The 26,886-nt window shown below is 39.9% G+C and overlaps 2 protein-coding genes across 4 annotated transcripts in view; both read left to right on the forward strand.

Moving 5' to 3' along the window:
• The window catches only part of zfr2 (zinc finger RNA binding protein 2), a 31,465-nt gene extending 4,827 nt beyond the window's left edge, over window positions 1-26,638 (forward strand). The window contains exons 2-19 of one of the 2 annotated variants that reach the window (XM_061883166.1): window positions 208-466; window positions 2,496-2,610; window positions 4,129-4,362; window positions 4,455-4,780; window positions 6,758-6,946; window positions 7,031-7,262; window positions 7,388-7,548; window positions 9,762-9,881; window positions 9,956-10,095; window positions 10,278-10,404; window positions 11,771-11,979; window positions 12,850-13,018; window positions 14,437-14,611; window positions 22,114-22,208; window positions 22,308-22,403; window positions 23,726-23,837; window positions 23,912-24,009; window positions 24,093-26,638. In XM_061883166.1, coding sequence (XP_061739150.1) covers window positions 208-466; window positions 2,496-2,610; window positions 4,129-4,362; window positions 4,455-4,780; window positions 6,758-6,946; window positions 7,031-7,262; window positions 7,388-7,548; window positions 9,762-9,881; window positions 9,956-10,095; window positions 10,278-10,404; window positions 11,771-11,979; window positions 12,850-13,018; window positions 14,437-14,611; window positions 22,114-22,208; window positions 22,308-22,403; window positions 23,726-23,837; window positions 23,912-24,009; window positions 24,093-24,260 — 3,025 coding nt within the window. In that variant the 3' untranslated portion in view covers window positions 24,261-26,638. The remainder of the gene's footprint in view (window positions 1-207; window positions 467-2,495; window positions 2,611-4,128; window positions 4,363-4,454; window positions 4,781-6,757; window positions 6,947-7,030; window positions 7,263-7,387; window positions 7,549-9,761; window positions 9,882-9,955; window positions 10,096-10,277; window positions 10,405-11,770; window positions 11,980-12,849; window positions 13,019-14,436; window positions 14,612-22,113; window positions 22,209-22,307; window positions 22,404-23,725; window positions 23,838-23,911; window positions 24,010-24,092) is intronic. The other variant, XM_061883167.1, reaches the window with a different exon arrangement.
• Window positions 26,639-26,653: 15 nt separating this feature from the next.
• Window positions 26,654-26,886, forward strand: part of matk (megakaryocyte-associated tyrosine kinase) — a 32,480-nt gene continuing 32,247 nt past the window's right edge. For both annotated transcript variants that reach the window (XM_061883168.1, XM_061883169.1), the window contains exons 1-2: window positions 26,654-26,792; window positions 26,872-26,886. The exon at window positions 26,872-26,886 is cut by the window's right edge and continues 18 nt beyond it. The gene's annotated coding sequence lies outside the window, so the exon portion shown is untranslated. The remainder of the gene's footprint in view (window positions 26,793-26,871) is intronic.

Raw genomic sequence — 26,886 nt, forward strand, 5'->3', positions numbered from 1 at the left:
GATTTCCCACATTTAAAAACATAGTTGAGAAGAAATGTGCATATATGTGAGGCAGTATATGTAGAAAAGGCAGGGATGCACTATATATGCCTTGATTATTTTAGCCATGTAACTGATTCATGACTAAAACAGAAAAATGATTACAGACTTATTTCCATCCTGATGTTGACTGAGCTGACCCATCTCCCCCCCATCTGTCCTCCCCAGCACCGCAGTTCCTCCCCCAGCCTACTCGCACCCTTCCACGGCCACCTACAGCGTCCAGCAGGCTCCAGCGGTGCCCCATGCGGTGACCGCCTCCTACTCTCCGGCTACGGTCCAGGCGGCCCAGCCGGTGGTCACCTCTCCTTACGCCGCCTATCAGAGCCACCAGCCGCCGCCAGACTACGCCTACAGGCCGCCAGACCCCCCTGCACCTCCGCAGCCCACCACCACTCCACAAACATATCAGGTGTACTCCGACGCGGTGAGAAATCCTCTCGTTGTCTGTGTTATGTCTTGACATTCACAATTATTCAACCCTGTAATTGTACACACGTTCATAAGCTTGCAGTACTTTGTTGTGATGATTTAACAAAACAACGCTAGTAGGCTATCTTTTTAGCAAATTCTTTAAGTATACACCTCAGCGTCAAATATTTCTTACTTGACAAATGTCACCTGTTATCATGCTAATGCTATTAGGCTATCTTTTTAAACATTTTTTTAGGTATACATCTCAACATCAAACATTTTAATACTCAAAGAATGAAACCTGTTAGCATGCTAACGCTCCTAGGCTATTTTTTTAGCAAATTTTATAGGTGTACACCTTTGCAGCAAATATTTTTTTACCTGACAAATGTTACCTGTTATCATGCTAAAACTATTTGGCTATCTTTTTTAAAAAAATGTTTATGTATACGCCTTACCAGCAAATATTTTGTTACTATACGAATGCTACATGTTAGCATGTTAACACTGCTAGGCTGTCTTTTTCAGCAAATTTTATAGGCGTACACCTCATTGTCAATTTTTTTGTTACTTGACAAATGCTACCTGTTAGCATGCTACTGTTAGTAGGTTATCTATTTTAACAAATTTTGCAGGTATATGCCTCAACGTCAAATATTTTGTTACTTGACAAATGCTATCTGTTAGCATGCTAATGCTAGTAGGCTATGTTTTCTAGCAAATTTTATAGGTGTACACCTTAGCAGCAAACATTTTGTTACTTGAGGAATGCTACCTGTTAGCATGTTAGCGCTAGTAGAATATATTTTTCAGCAAATTTTTTAGGTATAATTAACATTTTCAAATATTTGGTTCCGTGACAAATGCTACCTGTTAGCATGCTAACGCTGGTAGGCTAGCTTTTGTTCCAAATCTTAGAGGTATACATCCTAACGTCAAAAAATGTGTTACTTGTGTCAGGTGGCTGATAAGTTTGGATGTGTTGAAGCTTGATATTTTTTTCCCGCTTGCGAAATGGTCTACCTCAGGGGTGTCCAAACTACAATTTGGCCCACAAAACGCCACAAGTTTAATAAAGGAATCTGTCCCGCAGGGTGTTTTCCTATTAAGACAATCTTATTGCTGCGACTCTGCCATAATCTTGTGGACAACATGAGTAATTCAGGTCAATTTGATGTCAACACAGCTCAGCATGTACTTATATGACCCAATCCAAGCAACATTTCCTAGTCATGGCGCCAAAAAAAAAAAAAACAACCAACACAAGTCAACAGACATGGTCACACGTAACACAACTTGCTCACTGAACTCTGTAGACAATATTTTTTTTAAATATGGAAATCACAACCACCCTACACTTATCCATATTTGACTCTTGATACATTTGGTTGATTACACGGAAGTAAACAAGGTAGGAGTCCAACTTTCACATAATAGATGTGAATTATGCATACTTTATGTTAGTACATAATATGTACATATATGTATGAGCAAACTTTTTTTTTTTCCCGACGGGGGGTGTAATATGTGAAAATAATTGAGAAGTACTGATTAACAGTAATACACCTTAAAAACAAACGTCAATTATACGGTAAAAAAATGGCAGCTTTGTGGTCAAAATTTTACAGTAAAAAACAGTGTACTTTTTTCAGTTTACTGTAATATGCTATAAAATCTACCGTACAGTTTATCGTAAAATCTATTGTTATTTTTTAAAATTTGATGGATATCTTGCTTTGCAATCGTAACTCTTTATTTTAATTTCATCAAAAAATAGTTTGAAGAGGATTATAATATTATGTATGTTGCAATTATGGACAATAATAAAGTTTAGAACTGTACATATGATTTTTCCTGTCAAAATGGAAAGAACAAATACATTTAGTTAGACCAGGTACTTTATGGACGCATATTATTTCCTAGTGTTTGCAAGCCGTTTAAAATGACGTGGAGGACCAGATCTGGCCCCCGGGCTTTAAGTTTGACACGAGTTGTTAAATGTGTTTTAAAATCATATGGCTTGCCTCTTTAACCTGTTGCAGGACAACTACAGCTTTGCCCGTCCTGCTGTTGTGACCACCTATGACAACAAACAGTACTACCAGACAAGTGCCGCTCCAGCCCAGAGGAGTTCCACTGACAGTTACTACCCGGCTGGTAAGACACCATCTTTGCTCTGCACTTTTAATACGCTCTTTCAGCTCTCTAAAGACTCATTTATGACCTTAACCGATTATAGATGTCACGCTACTTATTTATTTGTGGTCGTTGGTGTTCAACTGCACTTCTCCCTTCCCCGACGCCCTGTAAAGAGTAAATATTATACATGTAGTAAGGCTGGGTGGGATACCAGTATTAATAATCAACCGGTGTATTTTAGGAATAGATTCAGTACAGGCCAAAAGTTTGGACACAACTTCTCATTTAATGGGTTTTCTTTATTTTCATGACTATTTACATCGTAGATTGTCACATCGAAACTATGAATGATCACGTGGAGTTATGTACTTAACAAAAAAAGGTGAAATAACTGAAAACATGTTTTGTATTCTAGTTTCTTCAAAATAGCCATCCTTTGCTCTTATTACTGCTTTGCACACTTTTGACATTCTCTCGATGAGCTTCAAAAGGTAGTCACTTGCCAGGTGTGCCTTATCAGGGTTGATTAATGGAATTTCTTGCGTTATCAATGGGGTTGGGACCATCAGTTGTGTTTGGAATGAGAAGGTGTGTCCAAACTTTTGGCCTGTATTGTACATGTTATTCTTTTGTGTTTTTGTTATTAGCTGACGATTTGAGCATATCTCAATGTTTGTTTTAAAGATTGAAGATTATGCTTTACTACTATTATATTTTCAAGGCTTTTTAATATTTTTAAGTGCATCTATTTGTGGATGGAAATTTGATCATTTTCAGACATCTGTGTTTGTTTCAATAAAACAACTTGACACACATAATTGGGTTTGACTTTGTCTAAATTCGTTTTCTTGGGGGGAAAAAACTGCGATACATATCGGTATTCAGGCAAAATAAATGGGGATATAAGTTTTGGTCCATATTGCCCACTCTTCATCTATGTTGCACGCGCGAACGTTGAAAAACCATAAATGGTGCAATACTGCACATATCAGTAGCCAAAGGAGGAGCCTTGTAGTCGGGTCTCTAAAAACATGAGTATATTTTATAATAACACCAGAACAATATGCTAGATTAGTTGCTAGTCAAATTTTAATAAAGAAAAAGTCAGTAAAAGTCTCTAGACATTTGAAGAATTCTTAAAGTACATTGTGCAATAAGCAGCAACAACTGAAAACAAAGCAAAACAGTACAATGTAAAATATATGTTAATAATAATAACATAGATTGGTCTTTAAATGTATGAATACATTTTTTAATTCCTTTTAATGAAAATCCTACCACAGCAAATTGACGTCACTACCACAAGTAATTTGGCAATGTAGGGAAAGCTGTGTATTTATTATGGATGAGACGGCTACTCCACAAGTGTATTTCATCTCTGCCGTTGCTCAAACGGTCGTAGTGAGGGTGTGAGGAGTCACTTGCACGTCCGTGTAACATGATAGAGGGTGTCGCCACTACCAGTTAAATGCTGGGACGCAACCCTGCATATCAGATGGCATCCTGCTCACCACCTTCCCCCTTTTGCTCTTCCAGTGGGCGTGAAGAGCGAGTACAGTCCCGCCCCCACCACCGTGTACAGCCACCCTCCTCCTCCCCAGCGGCAGGTAACAGCGCTGAAACAAGTGGCCCCGAGCAGCACGGTGTCCGCCAGCTACAACATCTACCCGGTGTCCTGCAGTGCGGCAGTGCAGCCGCCGCAAACGTCCATCTCGTCCTACACCCTCGGCTCCACGTACAGCTCCACCGCGTCAGCCACCTCCTACTCCGGTATTGTCATTCTCTGCACGGATTTCACGCCCGTTGGTAGCGCCTGTTGACAAGTGACCTCATTTCTTTTCTTTCTTTTTGCTAACCCTCAGGCATCAGCTACCCCGGTTATGATTCAACCGGCTACACCTCCACATCCGCCCCCACCTATTACCAGCCGGCTCAGCAGACTCTGTCGCAGCCTCAGCCCGCCTCCCATCTGCCTCAGCAACAACAGCTTCAACACCCGCAGCCACCCAAGCAGCTGACGAGCACTCCCTGGATCAACCCCGGCAGCAACATGGTGACAAGCCCGGCGGGAAGCTCCTACAAGAAGCCATCTTTTTACCAGAACAAGATGCAGAAGCCCAAAGGGCCTGCCAAGCAACCCCAGCTGCATTACTGTGACATTTGTAAGATCAGCTGCGCTGGCCCTCAGGTGAGATGTTATGAAGGAGCATATGTCAATGTTTAGTACAGAGGTGTCCAAAGTGCGGCCCGCAGCCCGTTTTCTATCAGCCCGGGACACATTCTAAAGACAAAGTAAAAACATTCTGGATTAGGTAATGACACAAAAAAGCTACGATATGCAGTTTTGGGAGAAATTGCGCGTGAATGCGGAAACGTGCAAGCCAATGATATGCACAAGCCCAACTTAAATGCTAACGTTAGCGTGCTAAAAGTTAGAATGCGTCAAGTATAAGTCATATGACTCGGAAGCTTCGATCATATCTTTTATTAGCACTTCCGATTAGTTTTTGCCGCAATAAATTCGCCAAAGTACGATTGATAGACTGATGTTTGTATATGGTTATGTTACTGTAGTGTAAACTACATTTTTTCACGTGGTATACGTTCTACATCGCAAGCTATATCGCCATTGTTTCCTTTTCATCTGCCTTGTTAGAAGGTTGTAGAAAGAATGCATATTATCTCTTAAGTTGTTTATATTCGGATAAAGAAAACACAAGAATAGCGTTTGTGGATGTGACCACCTTGATTTCCGACCTCGTGACTGGAACGCTAATAGCTTGGCTGTGACATCATTCCCAGCTCCAATTTCCGAGGTAAATTGGCAAAGAAGAGTTAGCATCCTAGGTTGATTGGCAACACTAAATTAAGCCCTAGTGTGTGAATGTGAGTGTGAATGTTGTCTATTTGTGTTGGCTACTTGTCCAGGGTGTACCCCGCCCGAATGCAGCCGAGATAAGCTCCAGCACCCCCCGTGACCCCGAAAGGGACAAGCGGTAGAAAAAGAATGGATGGATGGATGGATGGAAGTTACCACATGCTAACATTTAGCATGTGTCAAGTACCAAGTCATAGGACTGAGGCGTTTAACTGCCAAATTGGCTGAAAAGGTTAGCACGATAATGTTAGAATGCTAACAGTTAACATGTGTCAAGTACCAAGTTACGAATCTGAGGCATTTGGCTGCAAAATTGGCTAAAAAAAGTCAACATGCTAATGGTTGTAATGCTGCCTAGCCCGCTCAGTGGCCACGATACTGAACAGCACGGTCTGATTGTTTTGGTATCGTCCAATTGCTAATACTACTCTAGTATTGTTCTTTTAGTAATTTTCATGCTTGAAAATGCTTAATTTAGGGCAAAATTACATAGAATATGATTTGTTCCTGATAACACATAGCAAAGATATGGATGTCGTGTTCAGATAGTTTAGCAAATATTGATTGACCTTTATTGTATTGGTTTTAGTATCTTTAATGTACAAAATGTATTAAGGTGGCCCCGCATCCTTTAATTTGTAATGACTGGCCCTTGTTGGGGGCCACGAGCACCCCCTTGAGGGGCTGCCAAAAAATATCTGTGGGCCGCAGTGGTACATAGTTGCAATACACTTATTCACCATTTAATAATAGTAATGACAATAGCAAACAATCAGAAGAAGTTTTGCTCTAAACCCTTGTAGAATTTTTTTAAGCGCAAAAAATATAAATGAAGTGGTGAAGCTGTATTTTCATTTGGACTTTTAATTTTATTGACAGTGTAACCTATTTATTGTTAATTATTATTAATTTTGTTTGTTTATTTTAGCACTACAAAGCTGTATGAACATTTATTTTCCATGAGTTTTATATTAGGATTTTCATTAGCACTTTAATTTTATTGACTGTTTATTTAAGAAACATATATTATAATTATTATTGTTTTTTGTTATGACTTTAGTTGGAATGTATTTATTTTAGCGCAACATAGTTTGTAATTTGTAATAAATAATTTTATAACATTTTTATAAATGTGTAAATTTATTTTTCATCAGTTTTAATGAGTTTGTATGGTGATGTTTATTTAAGAAACATATATATTATTATTTATAATTAATTTAGTTAGTGTACCTATGCAGTGAGTAATTGTATGTACATTTATTTTATTGTTATTTATTTTGTTTACAGACATACCGGGAGCATCTGGAGGGCCAGAAACATAAGAAAAAAGAGGCAGCCCAGAAAAGTAGTGGCCAGACAGGCCCCAGCTTTGCCCCCCGAGGGGTCCAGTCTCAGTTACGCTGCGAATTGTGTGACATTTCCTGCACTGGAGTTGACGCTTACGCCGCACACATCCGCGGGGCCAAACACCAGAAGGTCAGAAATGTTTTATCCATGTGACGTTCCTTCCCATTTGCAACAGCATGATCAACGGGGATTTTTGTTTTTGGCTTGGCATAGGTGGTGAAACTACACACCAAGCTGGGCAAGCCTATCCCTTCCACCGAGCCCGTGTTGCTGAATTCCTCATCAACTGTCACCACGTCAACAGCTGCCAAACACCCGGCCTCCACCGCTGTCGTTGCCTCAGCAACAACTGTTTCAACTCCCGCCGTCACGTCCAAACCCAACACTGTGGGAAAAACCCTCACGATGGTCAAGAAAACGGCTCCCTTCAAAATAACTTTCACTTGTAAGTTTGTGGACTTGACGTTCAGCTAATGCGGTTTTCCTTTCCGTTACTCGTGTGGCGTGATGACAGCTCACTCATTTGAAATGGAGGTAATAATATAAAGATGTTTGCACCCTGCTTTACAGCCAATAAGTCAACCAGCTCTCCAGCAGCAGCAGTGAAAGGGGAAGAGACCCTGCAACCAGCACCTGCTTCAAAGGCGGAGCTCCAGAGCGAGGATGAGGATGGCGACAGGGCTGGTGGCCTGGGGGACATCCAACCCGTCGGGCATGACTATATCGAGGAGGTGAGCGGGCAAAACAGGCCGATTTGTATTGATTTTCTACTCGTACTCTGTTCAGGAGTACGAGTTTTGCTGTATGTCGGAACATGTAATATTAATTGATTGATTGAAGCTTGTATTAGTGGATTGCACAGTACAGTACATATTCCGTACAATTGACCACTAAATGGTAACACCCCAATAAGTTTTTCAACTTTTTTAAGTCGGGGTCTGCGTTAATCAATTCATGGTACAAATATATACTATTAGCATAATACAGTCATCACACAAGTTCATCTTTAGAATATATGCATTGAATTATTTACAATCCGGGGGGCTGAGCGGGTTAGGTTGCAATCAGCATATTTCAGTCATCAAGTTTATCATCTGAGAAATGAGCATTGTAACAGTGTATATCTCACTTCGTAGGATATTTACAGTAGGGCTGGACAATTACCCGTATTTTCTGGACCATAAGGTGCACCGGAGTATAAGGCGCACTGCCAGGTCTATTCAGGTCTTTTTTCATACAAAAATGCTTACAGGATTATAAGGCGCATTAAAGGGGTCATATCATTTATTCTAAATGTAGAACACTATCTTGTGGTCTACATAACCTGTAATGGTGGTTATTTGCTCAAAATGTTACATAGATGATGTTTTACACAACATCAAGTCACTTTCTGACAGTCGATTCAGGATGCGGCGTTTTGTGGGCGCTCTTATTTACATGGCTCACCTTCAAAAGCGTCTTCTCCCCGTCATCTTTGTTGTAGCGGTGTAGCGTGCAAGGACGGGAGTGGAAGAAGTGTCAAAAGATGGAGTTAACTGCTTTAATCACATTCAGACTTTACTTCAATCAATAACGGAACAGCATCTCCTCATAGTGCATCAACAGCGCCGGAAATGTGTCCCGTGAAAAACCGTCTGACCAAAACTTTCTAATAACTAAATTTTCTTGGGTGAATTATGTAAACCCAGTACACCGGTAGTTTTTAGCGCTTTTTATAGCGAGATATAAGTAAGAACTTTACACTACATTGTATTAGAAATGGCAACAGCAGAGGGTGAATGTCACATAACAAGAAGCTAGATAATACCCATAAGGGTATCAATAGCCATAACTCCATTGATATTGCATACATACAAAAGTTTGTGATGTTACAAGTTTGGAATGGTAGTGGATGGATCTGATGGTCAACTACCTGCCTGGTATGGCTTATGTGAGCAGGACTGGTGGTGTAAAAGCCAGTCTTTGACTGCTTGTGAGAAGCTGTGAAAACTGGAATTGTTCTTTAGATTGTCTGGGAGACCATTCCATTCTTTGATGGCTTGATATGAAAAGGCTGATTGGGAAATGGCAGACTTTCTTTTTGGAAGATTACAGTCACCTCTGGATACAGACGTGAACACTCTGCTTGTTCATTGCGAGCGTAGCTGTACATATGTTTGTAAGGGAGGAGGAGCTGCATCATTGAAGATCTTATGTACCGGGCGGATGCTGGAGAACCTGATCGGGTTTTCAAAGCAAAGTAGACCATATTTGTCAAGTATGTTACAATGGTGGTATTGCCGAGGCGTTTTATCAAGGTTTTTAGAGCTTGATTATGTAATTATCCGAGAGAATTTAAAATTGGCTGGAGACCATGATCACACTCATCCAAAAGATGCTGCTATAGCACTAACAATAACACATCATTTAAGTGTCTTTGCACTGTATCATAAGACTCAGGGTTAACCTTTTTTTAAAAAGTAGTGACCTATAGTCTGGAATTTACGGTAGGTACGTAAAAAAAATGTGATAAAATGATTAAATACATTAATTGAATGTTAATTCTGGACATTTTACAGTGTGTAATTTCACTATCCTTTTTTTGATGCACTGCCATCAGAAGAGTGCCTCGTTCTTGGGAAACATAAGGGGGAAACAATTTACTAAAAAAAAACTCAAGTGAGCGTAGCAACACGTTACTAAGCATTTTTAGTTTTTTTGTCTTATGTACAGTATTAATAATTTATGGGGTTGCGCCAACACACAGGGACCGCCTGTACTGTAAATACCTGTCTTTATTTCAATCAATCAATCAATGTTTATTTATATAGCCCTACATCACAAATGTCTCAAAGGACTGTACAAACCATTACGACTACGACATCCTCGGAAGAACCCACAATTTCAAGCGTATCAACATGTTGAAGTGGTTCTTATTGTGCTTTCCTCCAAAACACATATTCAGGTGTGTAACAGTGAAGGCAAAGTGATCCGCTTCCACTGCAAGTTATGTGAATGCAGCTTCAATGACCCAAATGCTAAAAACATGCACCTGAAGGGAAGAAGACACAGACTCCAGTACAAGGTAGTTGTTGGTTACACTGCACAATCAGACATATTTGAAACTGGTCATTCATGCTCCTTTTCCTTTTTCTGCAGAGGAAAGTGAACCCGGAGCTCCCCGTGGAGATCAAACCAAGTAACCGAGCCAGGAAGCTGCAGGAGACCAAACTGAAGAAACAGAAGGCGGTGCTGAAAAGGCAGCGAGACGACGAGCAGCGCTGGCACATGGAGATGAGGTCAGCATGGTGTTTAAAAATAGAATCTAGAATACAGATCTCCCTGCTGGGCTTTCTCTCAGACGGACGTATGCTGTGAGATGCTAGGCATCTCTTAAGGAGTTTAAGATGTATTTAATATTCAGATGTCAAGTAGATCCGTTTACTCTATGAAATAAAGCTGTTTTTGGCGACTTGTGCAGGCGATACGAGGAGGATATGTACTGGAGAAGGATGGAGGAGGAGCAAATGTACTGGGGTGAGCAGAGGCGCAGGATGGGACCCCCGCCTTTGATGAGTCGCCCGGGTATGCCAGTGCCTCCTCTGTTGGTAAGTTTGGATAATGCAAGTTAAAGTCGGTCCCATTTATGTTGACGATCCGTCTAGGGCAGGGGTGTCAAACTCATTTTCATTGAGGGCCACAACGCAGTAATGGCTGCTCTCAGAGGGACGCTTTTTTAAAATTAATTTACATTATGCATGCGGGTAATAACCTGTGATTAATCGGTATGGATATGCATTCGATTTTTAGATTTTTTTTTATGTATAACTTGCTTTCAAATCCTAAATAAAGGTGACAAGCAGATATTTGACGATTTGTGTTTGTCAAAAAAATAATTTTGCAATACAGTATGTAGTAATATAATTGGCATGATCAAATAATCTTAAAATATTCTTTTTTTTCTGTCAAAATTCAACAAATTCATACATTTACGGTAGTAAAAAAAAAAAAAAAAGTATTTTTTTGAAACCTATTTTTTCCAGGCTTTCGTGGGCCACATAGAATGATGTGCCAAGCCAGAACTGGCCGCCGGGCTTTGAGTTTGACACCTTTGGTCTAGGGCAATGTTTCTTAACTGTATTGTTGGGCTACGAGCGGCCTTTTGAGGGACGCCAGAAAGTATGTTTCTCAGCAGTTGTAATACACTTTTCCACCACTCGTGGCAGTAATGACAATCTCAAACAGAAGAAGTCTGGCGTTTTAAGTTACAGAGAAGTGGCTTAAGCGCAAAAAATATAACTAAACAGGTGAAGCTGTTTTTTCATTTGTACTTCAGTGAGAAACATATTAATTAATAATTGATTGTATTTATTTTAATACACCATAACTATATACTGTTATTTTTTTGTCAGTCATTCGAGTCCCTTCTTTTGCAGTATGATTAATTAGCCCTTATTTTTCTAATCAGCCTGACCCAAGCCTAAGGTTTACATGTTAAATATACAATAATCTTTGTGATTAACACATGCAAGTGTGATGCATGATTTATCATCTAGAATTAACTTTTATCAAGTCAGAGGCGATGCAGCAGCATAAACTAGTTACCTCTTTGTGATCAATGCGCCGCTGACAGTAGTTTCCTGGTGTCAGCGCTTATAATAACATTATTGGTAATACTTGGTTAATGTTCAGGTTACGAAATGTAAATGTGGTATTATTGGTGGTTTTTGGATGTTTTTAGAGGGCTTTATGGGCGGAATGGAGTACTCAGATTAGTTGCATGGTTAGCAACTGTATACTTGCCGTATTTTACAAATTAGAATGCTTAAAAGTGAGGCATGTATGTGTTCTTGTCTTAAAAAAAGATTGTGAATGATAATTCACAATAATAATATAATCCATTTTTCTTATGTTTCACCAGTAAACGTGCACAATATTTACTCCCTCACGATGGTTTAATACTGTTTTTATTAGCCGTGCGTGCGTCGTCCAGAGTCGCCCGACGACCGTCACGTCATGACCAGACACGCCACCATATACCCGGGGGAGCTGGAGCTGCAGGCCGTTCAGAGGATCGTCTCCCACTCGGAACGAGCCCTGAAGCTGGTGTCCGACACCCTGCTGGAGAAGGACATGACACCCAGTGCTGCTGCTGCTGCTGCTGAAGGTGAACAACAAAAAAGGTAGGAACAATCAGGCCAATTCATGCAAACTGTCGAATCAAAACTTACATTGTTTTTTTGTGTAGACAAAATCTGATAAAATCTTCCAGCTGCTTTGTAAACTTTTCAAGCGTAAAATAAAAATGGAGAAAGTCTGCAACTTTTAGACAACGGATAAGCTAGCAAAAAACGAGGAAGCCTTTGGTGATGTTTCCTTGTGTGTTTATTATTATTACTCTAAGTTATTAGGGCTCGGAGATAAAACATCAATAAATATCGCAAGATTTTCCTCGATAGAAATATGAGGCATCTTCGATATAATTAATTAGACAGTGTTTCAACAAATGTAACAATTAGAGGTGGGGGAAATAATAGATTTTTAGAAGCATCGCAAGTCGGACATTGACGATTATAAAATTGATAAGTAGACCTCAATACTACATTTTTTTTGTGTAAATTAAGTAATGCAGACAGTTCTAAAATTTGGTTGACTACACCGAAAGATCACAGTCTTTGCATTTTCTCCATGAGCTTCAAGCACACACCATGTCAGGTGACTACCTCTTGAAGCTCATGGAGAGAATGCCAAGAGTGTGCAATGTAGTAATCAGAGCAAAGGGTGGCTATTTTGAAGAAACTAAAATGTAAAAACATGTTGTCAGTTGTTTCACCTTTTTTTGTTGAGTACATAACTCCACATGTTCATGCATAGTTTTGATGTGACATTCTACAATGTAAATAGTCATGAAAATAAAGAAAAGGGATTGAATGTTAAAGTGTTACATACATACATACAAACATCCAGTAGACAACTAAATGTTTTTCAAAAAAAAAAAAATTCCAACCAAATGTATTTCGGTTATGTAGCATGATTTCCCCTCCCTTCGACAGTACTGAGAGCACAGCACGTCTGCTGAAAGGTGTGATGCGGGTGGGCATCCTCGCCAAGGGCCTGCTGCTCCGAGGTGACACTAATGTTGAGCTCACCGTGCTGTCTACTAAAAAACCCAGTGTCGCTCTACTCAAGAGTATCGCTGAACAGCTGCCCAAACAACTGGCGGTAAGAAAAACCTCTCTCTTCAACTCAAAGGCTTCCATGCTGCCTGATTTTCTTTGTATTTTGCAGAAGTCGACTTAAGATTGAAGAACCCTAGAAATTAACGCTGTGTGTTTTTTTGCAGGTTATTATCAGTACTGTACCACAACAGCTGGATTCTCCCCGGATGTAACTATTATTAACTTAAATAGGAACTGCACTTTTTATTGAAATGTTGCCTATCATTCACAATCCTTACGTGACACAAAAATACAAATGTTTTTCCTTTTTTTTTCTTTTTTTTAAATAATTCTAATTTCTAATATACTGCAAGTACGAGGTGGCTAAAAATGAAGCTAATGGAATCATCTTTTGCGCTCATAAAGGCCCCGGGGAAAAACATCCAAAAATCGCCAACATTACTCCATTTACGTTTCATGACCTGCATTTGAACAAAGTATTACCAATAATGTTATTATGTGTGCTAATGCCGAGGAACTACTTTTAGCACATCACAGAAAGCTAACAAGCTTATGCAGCTATTGACATACTGGGCTGCTGCGTCACCCCTGAGTTGGTGAAAGTTCATTCCAGATTCAAAATCATGCATCACATAGGAAATTGTTGCCATAAACCGACCAGTTGGTCAGCTTTGACATTCAACTTAGACCCAGAAATCGCAAAAAACACATGTTCACCTTTTTAAGAGCAGGGTTCAAAGCATAGGAAAAAAGTAGTGGCCTATGGTTCGGAATTTACGATGTACAAGACGATGATGGAGGTTTTTAGATGGTTTTTTTTAGAGTGGTTTATAGGTGGAATAGAGCGTATTGCATACATTGTTAGCCGCGTCTTGCTGGTGTTTATGAGTTAAAATGCATAAAAAAGAAAAACGTGTGTGCTTGTGTCACATAAGGATTGTGAATGATCGACACATTTCCCAAAAAGTGCAGTTCCACTTTAAAGCATTAAAACAAATCTTTTTTGCAAAAGTTATTTTTTTTCTCTAATAGCCTAGAGCAGTGGGAAAGTGTCAAAAGCAGTAGTAACATTGCATATATTGTGATTGTTTGCGATGAGAAAGGTATAATAACTTAGCTGCCTCGCGGCTGAAGAGAGAAATCTGTAGGTCAGCAGTCAGTGGACGGATGTATTACATTGAAATAACCCACCTTGGCCCCCCTGCTGTGCAAATCATGTTTGATTGACTGATCTTTAGATGTCCTGCCTGGTTATGACACATGAATCCTACAGAGTGAGACACGGGGTTTCAGAAACTGTCCATTCTGAAGTAATATTTTCTACTGTTGTCAGAACTGTGTTAAGAAACAAATAAGTGTTAAAGCCGACTGCCCCATAACATGGCCGAATAAGGCATTTTTTTTTTAGCCCCTCCCACCTCCTCTGTAGTGAGTAATTCCAAGTGTCTTTTTAACCGGCAGACATTTTCTGAAGATCAGTATGAGGTGCAGGCTCACCCCGAGGAGGCCAACATCGTCATATTATCGAGCAAGGAGCCCGTAATGCAGGTGACCGTTGCTCTCACCTCGCCGCTCATGAGGGACGACCCTGCTGCTGAGAAGGACAAGCAGGCAGGAGGAAAAGCGGCTGAGAAAGGTTAGAGAAGCCAAAGCTTTCAGTACCAGAGAACCACATGTTGGCCGAATACACACACAGCACAAACCTCGCCCCCCCGCTCCGCCCTTTGCACCCATTAGCCACCTAAAATTTTCACAACATATTGGACGCCCTAACTATATTATCCTGTTTTAAAAAAAATCACATTCATTTTCCCCCGGAACTGTTGTTTTATTTGCAGTTAGACACTTAGGCCCCCTGAAATGATCCTTTACTTTTCACAACATGGGAACAAAAAGCCGGGCTCTCCGACCTTTCTATGCCACTGAGTGTGTGTTTATGTCAAGAACACACACTCATAAAGAAGATGAAGAAGAACACGTATATGTTGACCACTGTTCAGTGTCACACAATGCAACAATTCTACTAATATTATGGACAAAAGTATTGGGCCACAAATTGCATTCAGGTGTTTTGTTCAATCCAATTACCACAGATGTGCATCAAGGGGCGGTTTTACACTCCGTTTATACTGTACTAGGCTTGTACTAGTATAGTATCACGACAGTAATGAATCAAAAACCGTACTATACTCTTTTTGAAAAGTACAGGTTCCCAGGGCATGACAGCACGTCGCCACGTTGTGAAATTGCTGGTTTTACGAGCAGAGGAGCATGTTCGGCAGCGCACAATCACGGAGTACTTACAAGCAGACACATTGTGTAGACAGAAATTGGAGTCAATATAAATGTGACGTTATAGCACTGAACACTCAGGAAGAGATAGCAGCAGCGTACAGCCATCCGCAGTGGGCAGTGTTTTAGCTACTTCTCATTCACTAATCCTCGCCTTCATGGTGACAAATAAAGTATGTTTCTTACAAGTATCATCCCTGCAAGACGGGGAATAACTAAACATGCTTCACTACACACCGTAGGAGGATACAATAGCCTACCGATGTCACAATGTAAACTAAAGCTAGCGCGCCTGAATGTAAACAAATGCCATTGGTGGAGCTACACCTGACATCCACTGGAATGATACCAAGTACAACAGCGTATCTATTCGATACTACTACGATTACATCAATATTTTTTATTTTCAAAAAATATTTTTTTCTCTTTTTAAAATGTATATTATTTTTATAAACTCAGACAATATGTCCCTGGACACATGAGGACTTTGAATATGATCAACGTATGACTCTGTAACTACTTGGTATCGGATTGATACCGACATTTGTGGTATCATCCAAAACCAATGTAAAGTTGTCCAAACAAGAGAATGATAAGTGATTATTACATATTAACAGAACTGTAAATAGAACATGTTAAAACTGAAAATAAGCAGATATTAACAGTAAATGAACAAGTAGCTTAATAATATTTTTTTACAGTGTGTCTCTCATAATGTAGACAAAATAATAGGTGTATAAATGACACAATATGTCACTGCATAAGGCAGCAGACTAGTTAGGAGCCTTTTTTTTGTTTACTTACTACTAAAAGACAAGTTGTGTGGTATGTTCACTGTTTTTTCTAAAGCCAAAATTGTTCTTTTATCTCAATAATAAACATGTTTAATGTACCTTAAGATGTATTTGTTAAAATAAGCCAATAATACCATTTTTCTGTGGTCCCCTTTATTTAGAAAACTTTCAAAGTATCAAATTACATTCAGACAGTTGCCGCTAGCACTGTACATGTTTCTTAAATAAACATTCAGTAAAATTTAAGTGCACACAAAAAGACAGCTTCACCACTTTAATCGTAAGTTTTGCGGTTAAGAAACTTTTCTATGACTTGAGCTCCAGACTTCTGTTTGTTTGAGATTGTCACGACTGCCACAAGTGGTGGAAATATCTATTTATTGTCAGGCCAACAATGGCCATATGGTTTAGAAACACTGAGCTAAAGGGTAGGAAATCACTAGGATACAATATTAGGTGTGCAGAAATAAATCAATTTTTACTCATCCCAATTGTTAATCTATTCTGAATGTTCAAAAATCGATTAAAAATTGTTTTAACTTTTTTTTCATTAGAATCCATTTTAAAAATTATATTTTGAGCCTTTTCCATGCAAACAGATGGAGCTTTTCTAACCGGTTTTGAAAAAGTTCCATTATAATTATTTTGGTTGGGTGGCCGAATACTTTTGTCCATTTTTTGTGGGTCATATGCATGACCACAACTGAGGAGGGCGTGGTGACGTCAACAACATTGTGGCATTATTCCATATTCTAAGGCGCTGGAGTGTTTGTTTACAGCTGCACAATGATCAGTATAGAAATGATTACACAAAGGCTCAGGAAAACACACTTCCATTACCTGTGACACCCCATTCAGTGTTGGAGCATAATACCATGATCATTGTGTCGCTATTGCTTCTGATCCAAATACTCAGCATTTCTGTGTTTTTCTCCATTTCCAAAACATAGAGCAACCGCTGTCGTTCATTATTTGTATTGTTTGCTGATTGTGTAGTTGAGTGTCAGCCGAACAGTGTGAAGGCCAGACTCATGTCACCAAGAACAAATTGTTAACAAGCTCCGTTATAAATGACTTGTTTATTCTAAGTCATAGGTGTCAAACTCAAGGCCCTGGGGCCAGATGTGGCCCACCACGTCATTTTATTTGGCCCCTCGAAGGCCTAGAAATAATATGTATCAATAAAGTATTGTGACTTTTCTTACTAAATGTATTCTTTCTTTCCATTTTGGGAGAAAGAATATATATGTACTCCATGAATTGATTAACGTGGACCCCGACTTAAACAAGTTGAAAAACTTATTCGGGTGTTACCATTTAGTGGTCAATCGTACGGAATATGTACTGAACTGTGCAATCTACTAATAAAAGTATCAATCAATCAATCAATCAATGAAATCGCAAATTGTTAACTTAAATATTGTCTAATTATGCAGAAATATATTATCAAACCATTTTTTAAATAGAACTAAATACTAATATGAATTATTTCAAAGCAAGTTCACCATTAAATTGTGAAATGTAAATGTAGCAATAGATTTCATGGTAAAATTGTGAAATTTACTGTGGTTTTTGCAGCATTTTTCTCTAAATTAAAAAAAACGGTACTTTTTTTTTTTTACAGTAATAAACTCTGGTGCCGTTTTGGCATTTATAGTAATTCACCGAAAAATATACACTTGTTGATTTGCGGTAGAAAAACAAACTGGCAGCTCAGGTGCCAACACGTTACTGTAGAATTGCAGTGTTTTTTTATTCACAGTAAAAAAACAAATATAAATTTTTCAGTAAAAATCTGGCAACTGAGCTGCCTTTTTTGTACCAACAAAACAGCAGTACTGTTTGTCCATTTACAGTAATATACACTACATTTTGAGGGAAAATTATTGCAACTGGCCATATTTTTTTTTACATTTTTGTTAAAATAAAATCAACTAAGAAAATGCATAAAAAAATGGTGCAATAATATTATTCAGTGTTAAAAGCGGCCCTCTGGGGCCAAACATAACTGCGATGTGGACCACAGTGAAAACCACTTTGACATCAACTTTCTAAGGGGTATGACGGCATACACTCCAAAATAGCGATGACAGCCATTTGACTAAGTCTAGCTATTAACATGGGCTTCACGGTGTCAGAGGGGTTAGTCCGTCTGCCTCACAATACGAAGGTCCTGAGTAGTCAGGGTTCAAACCCGGGCTCGGGATCTTTCTGTGTGGAGTTTGCATGTCCTCCCCGTGACTGTTTGGGTTCCCTCCGGGTACTCTGGCTTCCTCCCACTTCCAAAGACATGCACCTGGGGATAGGTTGATTGGCAACACTAAATTGGCCCTAGTGTGAATATGAGTGTGGATGTTGTCTGTCTATCTGTGTTGGCCCTGCGATGAGGTGGCAACTTGTCCAGGGTGTACCCCGCCTTCTGCCCGATTGTAGCTGAGATAGGCACCAGCGCCCCCCGCTACCCCAAAGGGAATAAGCGGTAGAAAATGGATGGATAGCTACTAACATTAGCTATTATTGAATTTAGATTATATCATAACATGTCTGCAAATTGTGAGAATGGAATAGAAGTTTAATGTCATTGCAATTAAAGAAAAAGAACAAAGTTAGTTTACAGTACAAGCTGTCGAAGAATAGACATACAATATACAGTAACAGGAAGACTGAAGGAGGATGGCGCCCCGTAAAAAAGGTAGAATACCAGAAACCCCAGAAACACTCAGAGAAATTAACTTAAACCATGTTACTAAGGGTGCTTTAAGGCAGTGTTTTTCAACCTTTTTTTAGCCAAGGCGTATTTTTTTCACCAGCAGAAGTCATTAAAAAATGAAACGCAGTAGACATTAAAAAGTCGTTGGATATGAATTTAAAGCATAACCAAGCATGCATCACAATAGCTATAGTCTCAAAGTAGGTGTAGTCACCACTTGTCACATCTCCTGAAGCAATCAATAAAGTACTTTATCTATCTATCTATCTATCTATCTATCTATCTATCTATCTATCTATCTATCTATCTATCTATCTATCTATCTATCTATCACACTCTGACTTAAGTTTGTTGGTGTTTTCCCATGCGTATAGTTTTAGTTCTTGTCTTGCGCTCCTATTTTGGTGTTGTTTCCTTTTTTGTTGGTATTTTCCTGTTGCAGTTTCATGTCTGCCTTTGAACGCTATTCCCCGCACCTGCTTTGTTTTAGCAATCAAGAATATTTCAGTTGTTTTCATCCTTCTTTGTGGGGACATTGTTGATTGTAATGTTCGGATGTACTTTGTGGACGCCGTCTTTGCTCCACAGTAAGTCTTTGCTGTCGTCCAGCATTCTGTTTTTTTTTACTTTGTAGCCAGTTCAGTTTTAGTTTCGTTCTGCATAGCCTTCCCTAAGCTTCAATGCCTTTCTTAGGGGGCACTCACCTTTTGTTTATTTTTGGTTTAAGCATTAGACACATTTTTTTACCTGCACAGTGCCTCCGGCTGTCGCCTGCATATTGTGATCAAGACAAACCATTATCATCTTACACGACATGTTCCCGATATCTACAAAGCAATTAGCTACCGGCTTCCACCTACTGATATGTTATGATATAACGCGGTTACTCTGCCGAGCTCTTGACAGCACCGACACTCAACAACGGCACGCTATTTGCAGATTATAATTACTGGTTTTGCAAAAAATATTTTTAACCCAAATAGGTGAAACTTTCATAATGTCCCACGGCACACTAGTGGTTGAAAAACACTGCCTTCAGGTGTACTGTAACATGTGACGGTATTAATATAGATCAACATATTTTTACAGCCAAGAGTTAACTTTACCTTGCTAACATTAGTTTTGTTCAATGGAGTTATTCTAGCTTTTGCAGTTTTTTCCTTTTGCATTTGTTTCATGGTGTTTTTCTTGTTTCATTTCGTTCTCTGGAGGATTTGACCGTCGTTGCATTTTTCCCGCTTCAGAAAGTTGAAAAAAGTTGCCTCTCGACAGTTTTTTGAAATTTCGAAATGTATCATTTAGTTGCCAAGTTGCTTCTTAAAAATCACACAAGCATACCGGTATTTTTGTTGAATTTTAGCAGACAACACTGTTTTGATATTACTAAACATGTTCATCTTAAATAAGTGTCATATCGAAAAGCACCTTTTTTTTTTTCGTCCTTGTTTGGTAAAAATGGACGCATGCACAGGCAATTTTTTTCATAACATAAACATTTACTGTACATGCCAGAGCAGGAAAGGCAAAGTTACCCTCACACTAATGACGCTGATTGACATCAGTGACTGTGCCTTCCCTGCTGGGAGATGTCAAGTGTCTGCAAAGGGGAACGCCATCGCCTCGTTGTACACACTTTTCAAGACATCGTCAAGATGATCAAGTGCACGTTTGTAGTTTGTCATGTTTGAAAGAGGCAGCCCTCGCTTGTGCTGAAGCAAGCTTCTTGCACCAAGCTACTGATCAGATCAAAAAGCCCCCAGTGAGTCCCTAACAACAAATGTCGTTTATAACTTTCTGTACTGTTTTTGCCTGCAAACAATTTGAAGTGTGCCATAGTCACATTTGAAGGACCAGCGTGCAGGACATTAGCGGCACTATTAGGGGGAAACAAAATGGACATTTTAAGTAAGATTATTTTTTTACAGTGACCGTCTTAGTTTAGTCTTAGTTGCATTGTGCAGGAAGCTTTTAATATGTAATGATCTGCAACCTCACCACTAGGCGCCACTACATCCTTCACATTGGTCCTTTGTAAGTGTGTTCTGATGTTGGACTAGGGCTGGGCGTTATACCCGAAAACTGTATTACAATATAAGTGTTTCAGTCTATCAATAATTATTGATATGTTTATGACCTATCTAAAATAAGGACTAGGAGAAAAATATATAAATTGCAAGCATTTCTCTGAATATAATCCCCTCAGCTATCACAGGCATTTAAAACACTCAATTAATAAAAAAAGAAAATTAAAAACACATTGAACACTTAATAGTAACATTTTAACTGTAGGACTGTAATTAAGTGTAAGAAAATAAATCACTTTTGTGAAAATGTAAACATAAGGAGACCTGAGAACTATTCTCTGCAGTTTTAGTGCCAGGAAGTTACAGCTGTGCTCTAAAGGGTGAGCACGGCTAAGTTGATGTGGTATTAGCGGTCTTCCTGCGTTAGTCGGTTAAAAGAGAGCGAGTGCCTTTGTTTATGCAACCAACTTTGCTTTGCAACTTTCGGTTTCTTCCGACAAATAAATAAACTATTGAACACAAAGCTATCTCTCCAATCAACTAAAGAGACTCAATAACTCCAAAGTGACAATTTGGTGAATTTACTGAGGAATTTGTGACACCGAAAAAATGCAAACAGAATGTCGTAGTAAGTTAGTACCAACAGAGGGACTTGTGAATGTGTTAGCATATTAGCTAATGCTAACGACGCTACCTTCATTACAATATGATAGCATGTACACATATGCATGAAAATACAGACTTCACACATGGGACAGTTTAGTAAGTAAGAATTGTTTTAGTTATATTGTAAAAGTTACAAGCATAGCTTGGAGTGACGAATGAAGAATCCAGAAGAGTAGAACGCTATGGACGGCTGGAAGACTGAATGGCACTTTCACTTCTGGTTTAAAGGACTAAATAGGATTGTGCGGTGAAATATGGTGCCATAGCACAAACAATAAAACACCTAGTCAGTGTGTTCGCTTGTTTTTTTTTAACTATTGCATTATGGCCCTCAGCTGAATAAAATCCAAAAAGTTTTATAAGCCGCAGAACTCGAAACAATTTTCTATTGATGTTGATTACTTTGCTATCACGATACAAATTGATATCGTTTTATCGCCCAGCCCTATGTTTGACCAACTTTATTTTTGCATGTGCCAGTTTTGTGTGTCTGAAAGGGGATTTGTACCACCACAATAAATCATAAAGCCAGTCTAGCTCCTGAGTACATGCACCACATTCTCACCCTCGACTGAACAAACAAAGGCGTATAATAAAGCTCTGCTTTAGCGAGGTTGGCCGTAACCTTTGAGCATGCCTGCGTTATCTCCAGCAGACGTGGTGGCAGAGAAAGACCCTCCGGATCTGCTGGACGAGAAGAAATGTCAGGAACACCTGGCCGCGCTGCGCCATGCCAAATGGTTTCAGGTACATCTCTGCAGATGCTCTGTAGCGTCGTCGTGGACTAAATCCCATGTCTGCCCGCGATGTCAAAGTAATCCCATTTTATTGATGGTTCTCCTGAAGGCTCGTGCCAACGGTCTGCAGTCCTGTGTGATCATCATTCGAATCCTCCGTGATTTATGTCAGCGTGTGCCCGCCTGGGGGAAGATGCCAAGCTGGGTGAGCCTTTGTTACCGTTCTTTATCATCATTACTTGACTTGTATCAACATTTATATATTTAGAACGCGGCATAGCTCGGTTGGTAGAGTGGCCTTGCCAGCAACTTGAGGGTTGCAGGTTCGATTCCCGCTTGTGCCATCCTAGTTACTGCCGTTGTGTCCTTGGGCAAGACACTTTACCCACCTGCTCCCAGTGCCACCCACACTGGTTTAAATGTAACTTAGATATTGGGTGTCACTATGTAAAGCGCATTGAGTCACTTGAGAAAATGCGCTATATAAATATAATTCACTTCACACTTCACTTATTTCTTTAAGAAGTCAGATCGCGGAATAACAAACATGGTTTGTCACATTTATCAGTGTAATAGTGTTTCGATATACAGTAGAGGCCAAAAGTTTGGACACACCTTCTCATTCAATGAGTTTTCTTTATTTTCATGACTAACTACATTGTAGATTGTCTCATCAAAACTATGAATGAACACATGCGGAGTTATGTACTTAACAACAAAAGGTGAAATAACTGAAGACATTTTATATTCTAGTTTCTTCAAAATAGCCACCCTTTACTCTGATTACTGTTTTGCACACTGTTGGCATTCTCTCCATGAGCTTCAAGCGCACGTGTGAAGTGAAAACCATTTCAGGTGACTACCTCTTGAAGCTCATGGAGAGAATGCCAAGCGTTTGTTAAAAAGTAATTGCAGCAAAGGGTAGCTGTTTTGAAGAAACCAAAATATAAAACGTGTTTTCAGGTATTTCACCTTTTTTTGTCGAGTACATAACACCACATGTGTTCATTCATAGTTTTGATGTGACAATCTACAATGTAATTAGTCATAAAAATAAAGAAAACTCATTGATTGAGAAGGTGTGTCAGATCATTGCACAATAAATAACCACATCATGGACCGGGACAACGGCAAAATCATCGGCACAGAAAGTAACACATTCAAACGATGAATTAAGGAGGAGAAGGAAGCGGCCCAAGGGATACCTAGGACTCCCTCCTCCATTAACCCTCAAGCGGTGGGGGGGGGGGGGGGGCGGGGGGGGGGCACGTCAACCAGGTAGACTTGACAGGTCTGCCTTGTTGGCCACGCCTATAAGAACAGCTGCTAGGCAACAGGTCGCAATCTTCTGAAGAAGACTAAAGATGACAGTCGAAACATGTCGGGCAAAAATTTCATCTGATATACCGAAAATATTGTCTGATTACAAGAACATTTGAGAAGTATATGAATAGGAAGACATGAACCTTTTTGAGCAACATGTAATGCCTGTTTTAGACCCTATGGTTGAAGTCTGTCATCTTGCAGGCGCTGGAGCTGCTGGTGGAGAAGGCGATCAGCAGTGCGACAGGCCCGCTCAGCCCAGGAGAGGCCTTGCGCAGGGTGCTGGAATGCTTGGCCACGGGCATCCTGCTGTCAGGTCTGACTAACCAGGACGTGTGTGGATGGGCTTCCTTGACACCTGGATGGTCACAATGTCTTGTCCTTCCACAGAGGGGACCGGCTTGTGGGACCCCTGCGAGAAGGAGCCCACAGATGCTTTGCAGAGCATGACTGTCGAAGACCGGGAGTACCTGACCGCCAGCGCACAGGTGAGAATGTCCCATCAGGCAATTTATTTTTTATTTTTTTATAATGCTAATGGAGTCGTGACGACCATGTCTTTGACTTCCAGCACGCGCTACGGCAGCTCGCCTTCCGCCAGATCCACAAAGTCCTCGGCATTGACTCCCTGGCCGCGTCCAAGATCGGCGCTCGCAAACGCAGACGGGACGTGGGCGACACTAGCGAAGGCGAGGCGGATGGCAAAAAGGAAAAGAAGGACGAGACTTCAAGAGCTTGACGTCCAAAAAGTGCAGCTTGTTAGTTTAGAGTCCCGTTAGAATGTCACAATTTAAAATAATCAGAATGAAGCAATCTTAACCACACGTGCTACAGAGTGCAGAGGCCGATCTCATTTTCCAGTACGATCATTACTTACAGATGTAGATGTGTGCACAGTATGCATCATTCCATTTCATTTCAACTGCGCACTAATGCCTCTGCAGCTTTTGATTAGTCACATGCAACTCTGCAGCAGTCGTGTCCTTTTTTTTTCTCTACAGACTCAACAAAGGTGGTTTAAAAGTGTGTTCAGCCTCGTTCACACTGCAGGTCAAATCTGATCTTTTGACCCATATGGGACCTGAATCTGATTTTTTTTTCACATCAATGTGAACAGCGCAATTCCAAAATGTTCAAATCCGACCGACCGATGCATGTGTAGATATAAATCGGATATGTATCAAATGCAACGGCAGTCGCAATTATCCCACCAATACGTCATTAAATAGCAGTGAACGTCACAATTTTTGGCCAAAATAGACTTTTGCAAAATTAATGTTGTATATTCCGGACTATACAGTGCCGCACCCACTAAATTTGAAAAGAAAATAATATTTTTCCTAAATTAGCCACACCGGACTGCTGCAGATATGTACGTCGCAAAATGAGTTATTTACTCAGAAATGTAAATTATTTGTTACCAAATAATGCTTGTAAACACGGCTGTAAAACGGCCGATCAAACAAAACAGAAGTCATCGTCATGGACCCACTGGCTGCGCAAGCTAGCTTTCCAATCAGCTTGGTGATTTTACTGAGGAATTTGTGAAACTGGAACAACAGAAACAAAAATGACATTGTAAGGTAATCGTACTAATACAGACACCCGTGAATGTGTTAGCATATTAGCTAATGCCATTGACGCTAGCTTCATCACATTACGATAGCTCGTACAATTATGCATGACACACTCCCACAGACATCACACGTGGGATGGCTTAGTCAGTAAGAATTGTTATATTGTAAAACTTATGAACGTTGCTTGGAGTAATGAATGAAGAATCCTTCCATCCATTTCTACCGCTTGTCTCTTTCAGAATCGCGGTGGGTGCCTGAGTCTATCCGTACGTGTAAAAATGCTACTGACGGCTAAAAGCCTGAACGGCACTTTTACTTCCAGTTGAAAGGACTAAATAGAAGGACACTGCAGCACTTGCAATGAGCGAACTCGTCCAAAAGATGGCGCCATAGCACAAATTGCCTGTTGTTTTTTAAACTATTGCATTATGACCATCACCAAAGAAAAATCCAGTAAGATTTCTATAACCTGCAGGGTTCAAAACTTTGAAAAAAAGTAGCGGCTTGTAGTCCGGAATTTACAAATGAGTAGAAAACCGTCGAAAAGAAAACTCTTTAAGCAGACGTCGGAGCAAACGTCTCACAAACAGTGAAAGCCAAAATTGATTAATGTTTTACGCACCATTATGCGGATCAGAAAATGTTGACTTTGATTGCACAAAACCCTTGAAATTGCAACTAATGGGCCTAGAACCAAAGCCATGGTCACGACCTCCGTGAACACTGCACTACGTGTGACCTCATTTCTGCATGCGGCTCAAATTGGTTTCCTAATGTGAACGATTGCATCAAAATAGCGGATTTGACAAGAGTGTTCGAATTGGACATCCTTCCCTGCGGTGTGGACTTGGCCCGTGAGAGAGTAAAAAGGAGGTTGACGGCCAGTGACTGCAGACTAGGAGGCACAATCAGAGCTGCAATCAATGGACACGTCCATCAATGTTTAAAAATCCTGGATACAAAGTAAAAAAAAACACCTTAAAATAAGAATGAAGTCAAAGTATTTAGCAAGTGATTATTAGGAGCATGTCTGACTGAATATGCAGTGATCTATTGCAGCCAGTTCTCAAAGTGAATATCATCCGGCCAGACTTGTTTATCCTTTGTCCTAAAAATCTATTCATCTTCATTTTGTATGACGCAAGTTAGCTTAGCCAGGTATCATTTCCTTTCGAGATTTTTTATTTTTTTTTGAAGCTGCTGCCAGAAATGTATGTGGAAAACCTCTGCTCTTGTGGTTTCCTGCAACCTGCAGTTTGCAGTACACTGAAGGAAGGGGAGGAGTCACCGGGGCGACTGCGCAACAATTTGGCCTAAAAGGTGACGAGGATGATGTATTTTTAGTTGCTAAGAGCCAACCAATTTTATTTCTAAAGAATGTCTCTGTCATCAAAATTGTAAAAAAACAAAACTGTTGCTACCCTTCCCCCCGCCCAGTTAGATGTGTTATAAGACACTTTTAAGCCAGTTTGTCCTTTACAGTTGTATTATTGGTTTGAAGCAGATGTAAATAAACAGTCATGGAGACAAAAAAAAAGCACCTTTCATGTGACTTGTTGCATCATTTGGCAGCGGACGCATTTAGGCGCATATTTAGGAAGTGCTGTGACAGACTGATAAGAATGTCCGATGCTTCCCACAATGTAACATTTTGTCCATTTTGCTGAGGAAGACGTCTGTCCACCTTGCCCAAGGTAATAAAACATTTACTTGTTATCAAGTTCTCTGCCTCTATATGCTTGTTCAAGGTATATTTTTTTCCCTCTTTGACAGGTGTCCCAGGACCGC

The sequence above is a fragment of the Nerophis ophidion genome, linkage group LG22, assembly GCF_033978795.1.
Source record: "Nerophis ophidion isolate RoL-2023_Sa linkage group LG22, RoL_Noph_v1.0, whole genome shotgun sequence".
NCBI classification, from domain to species: domain Eukaryota; kingdom Metazoa; phylum Chordata; class Actinopteri; order Syngnathiformes; family Syngnathidae; genus Nerophis; species Nerophis ophidion.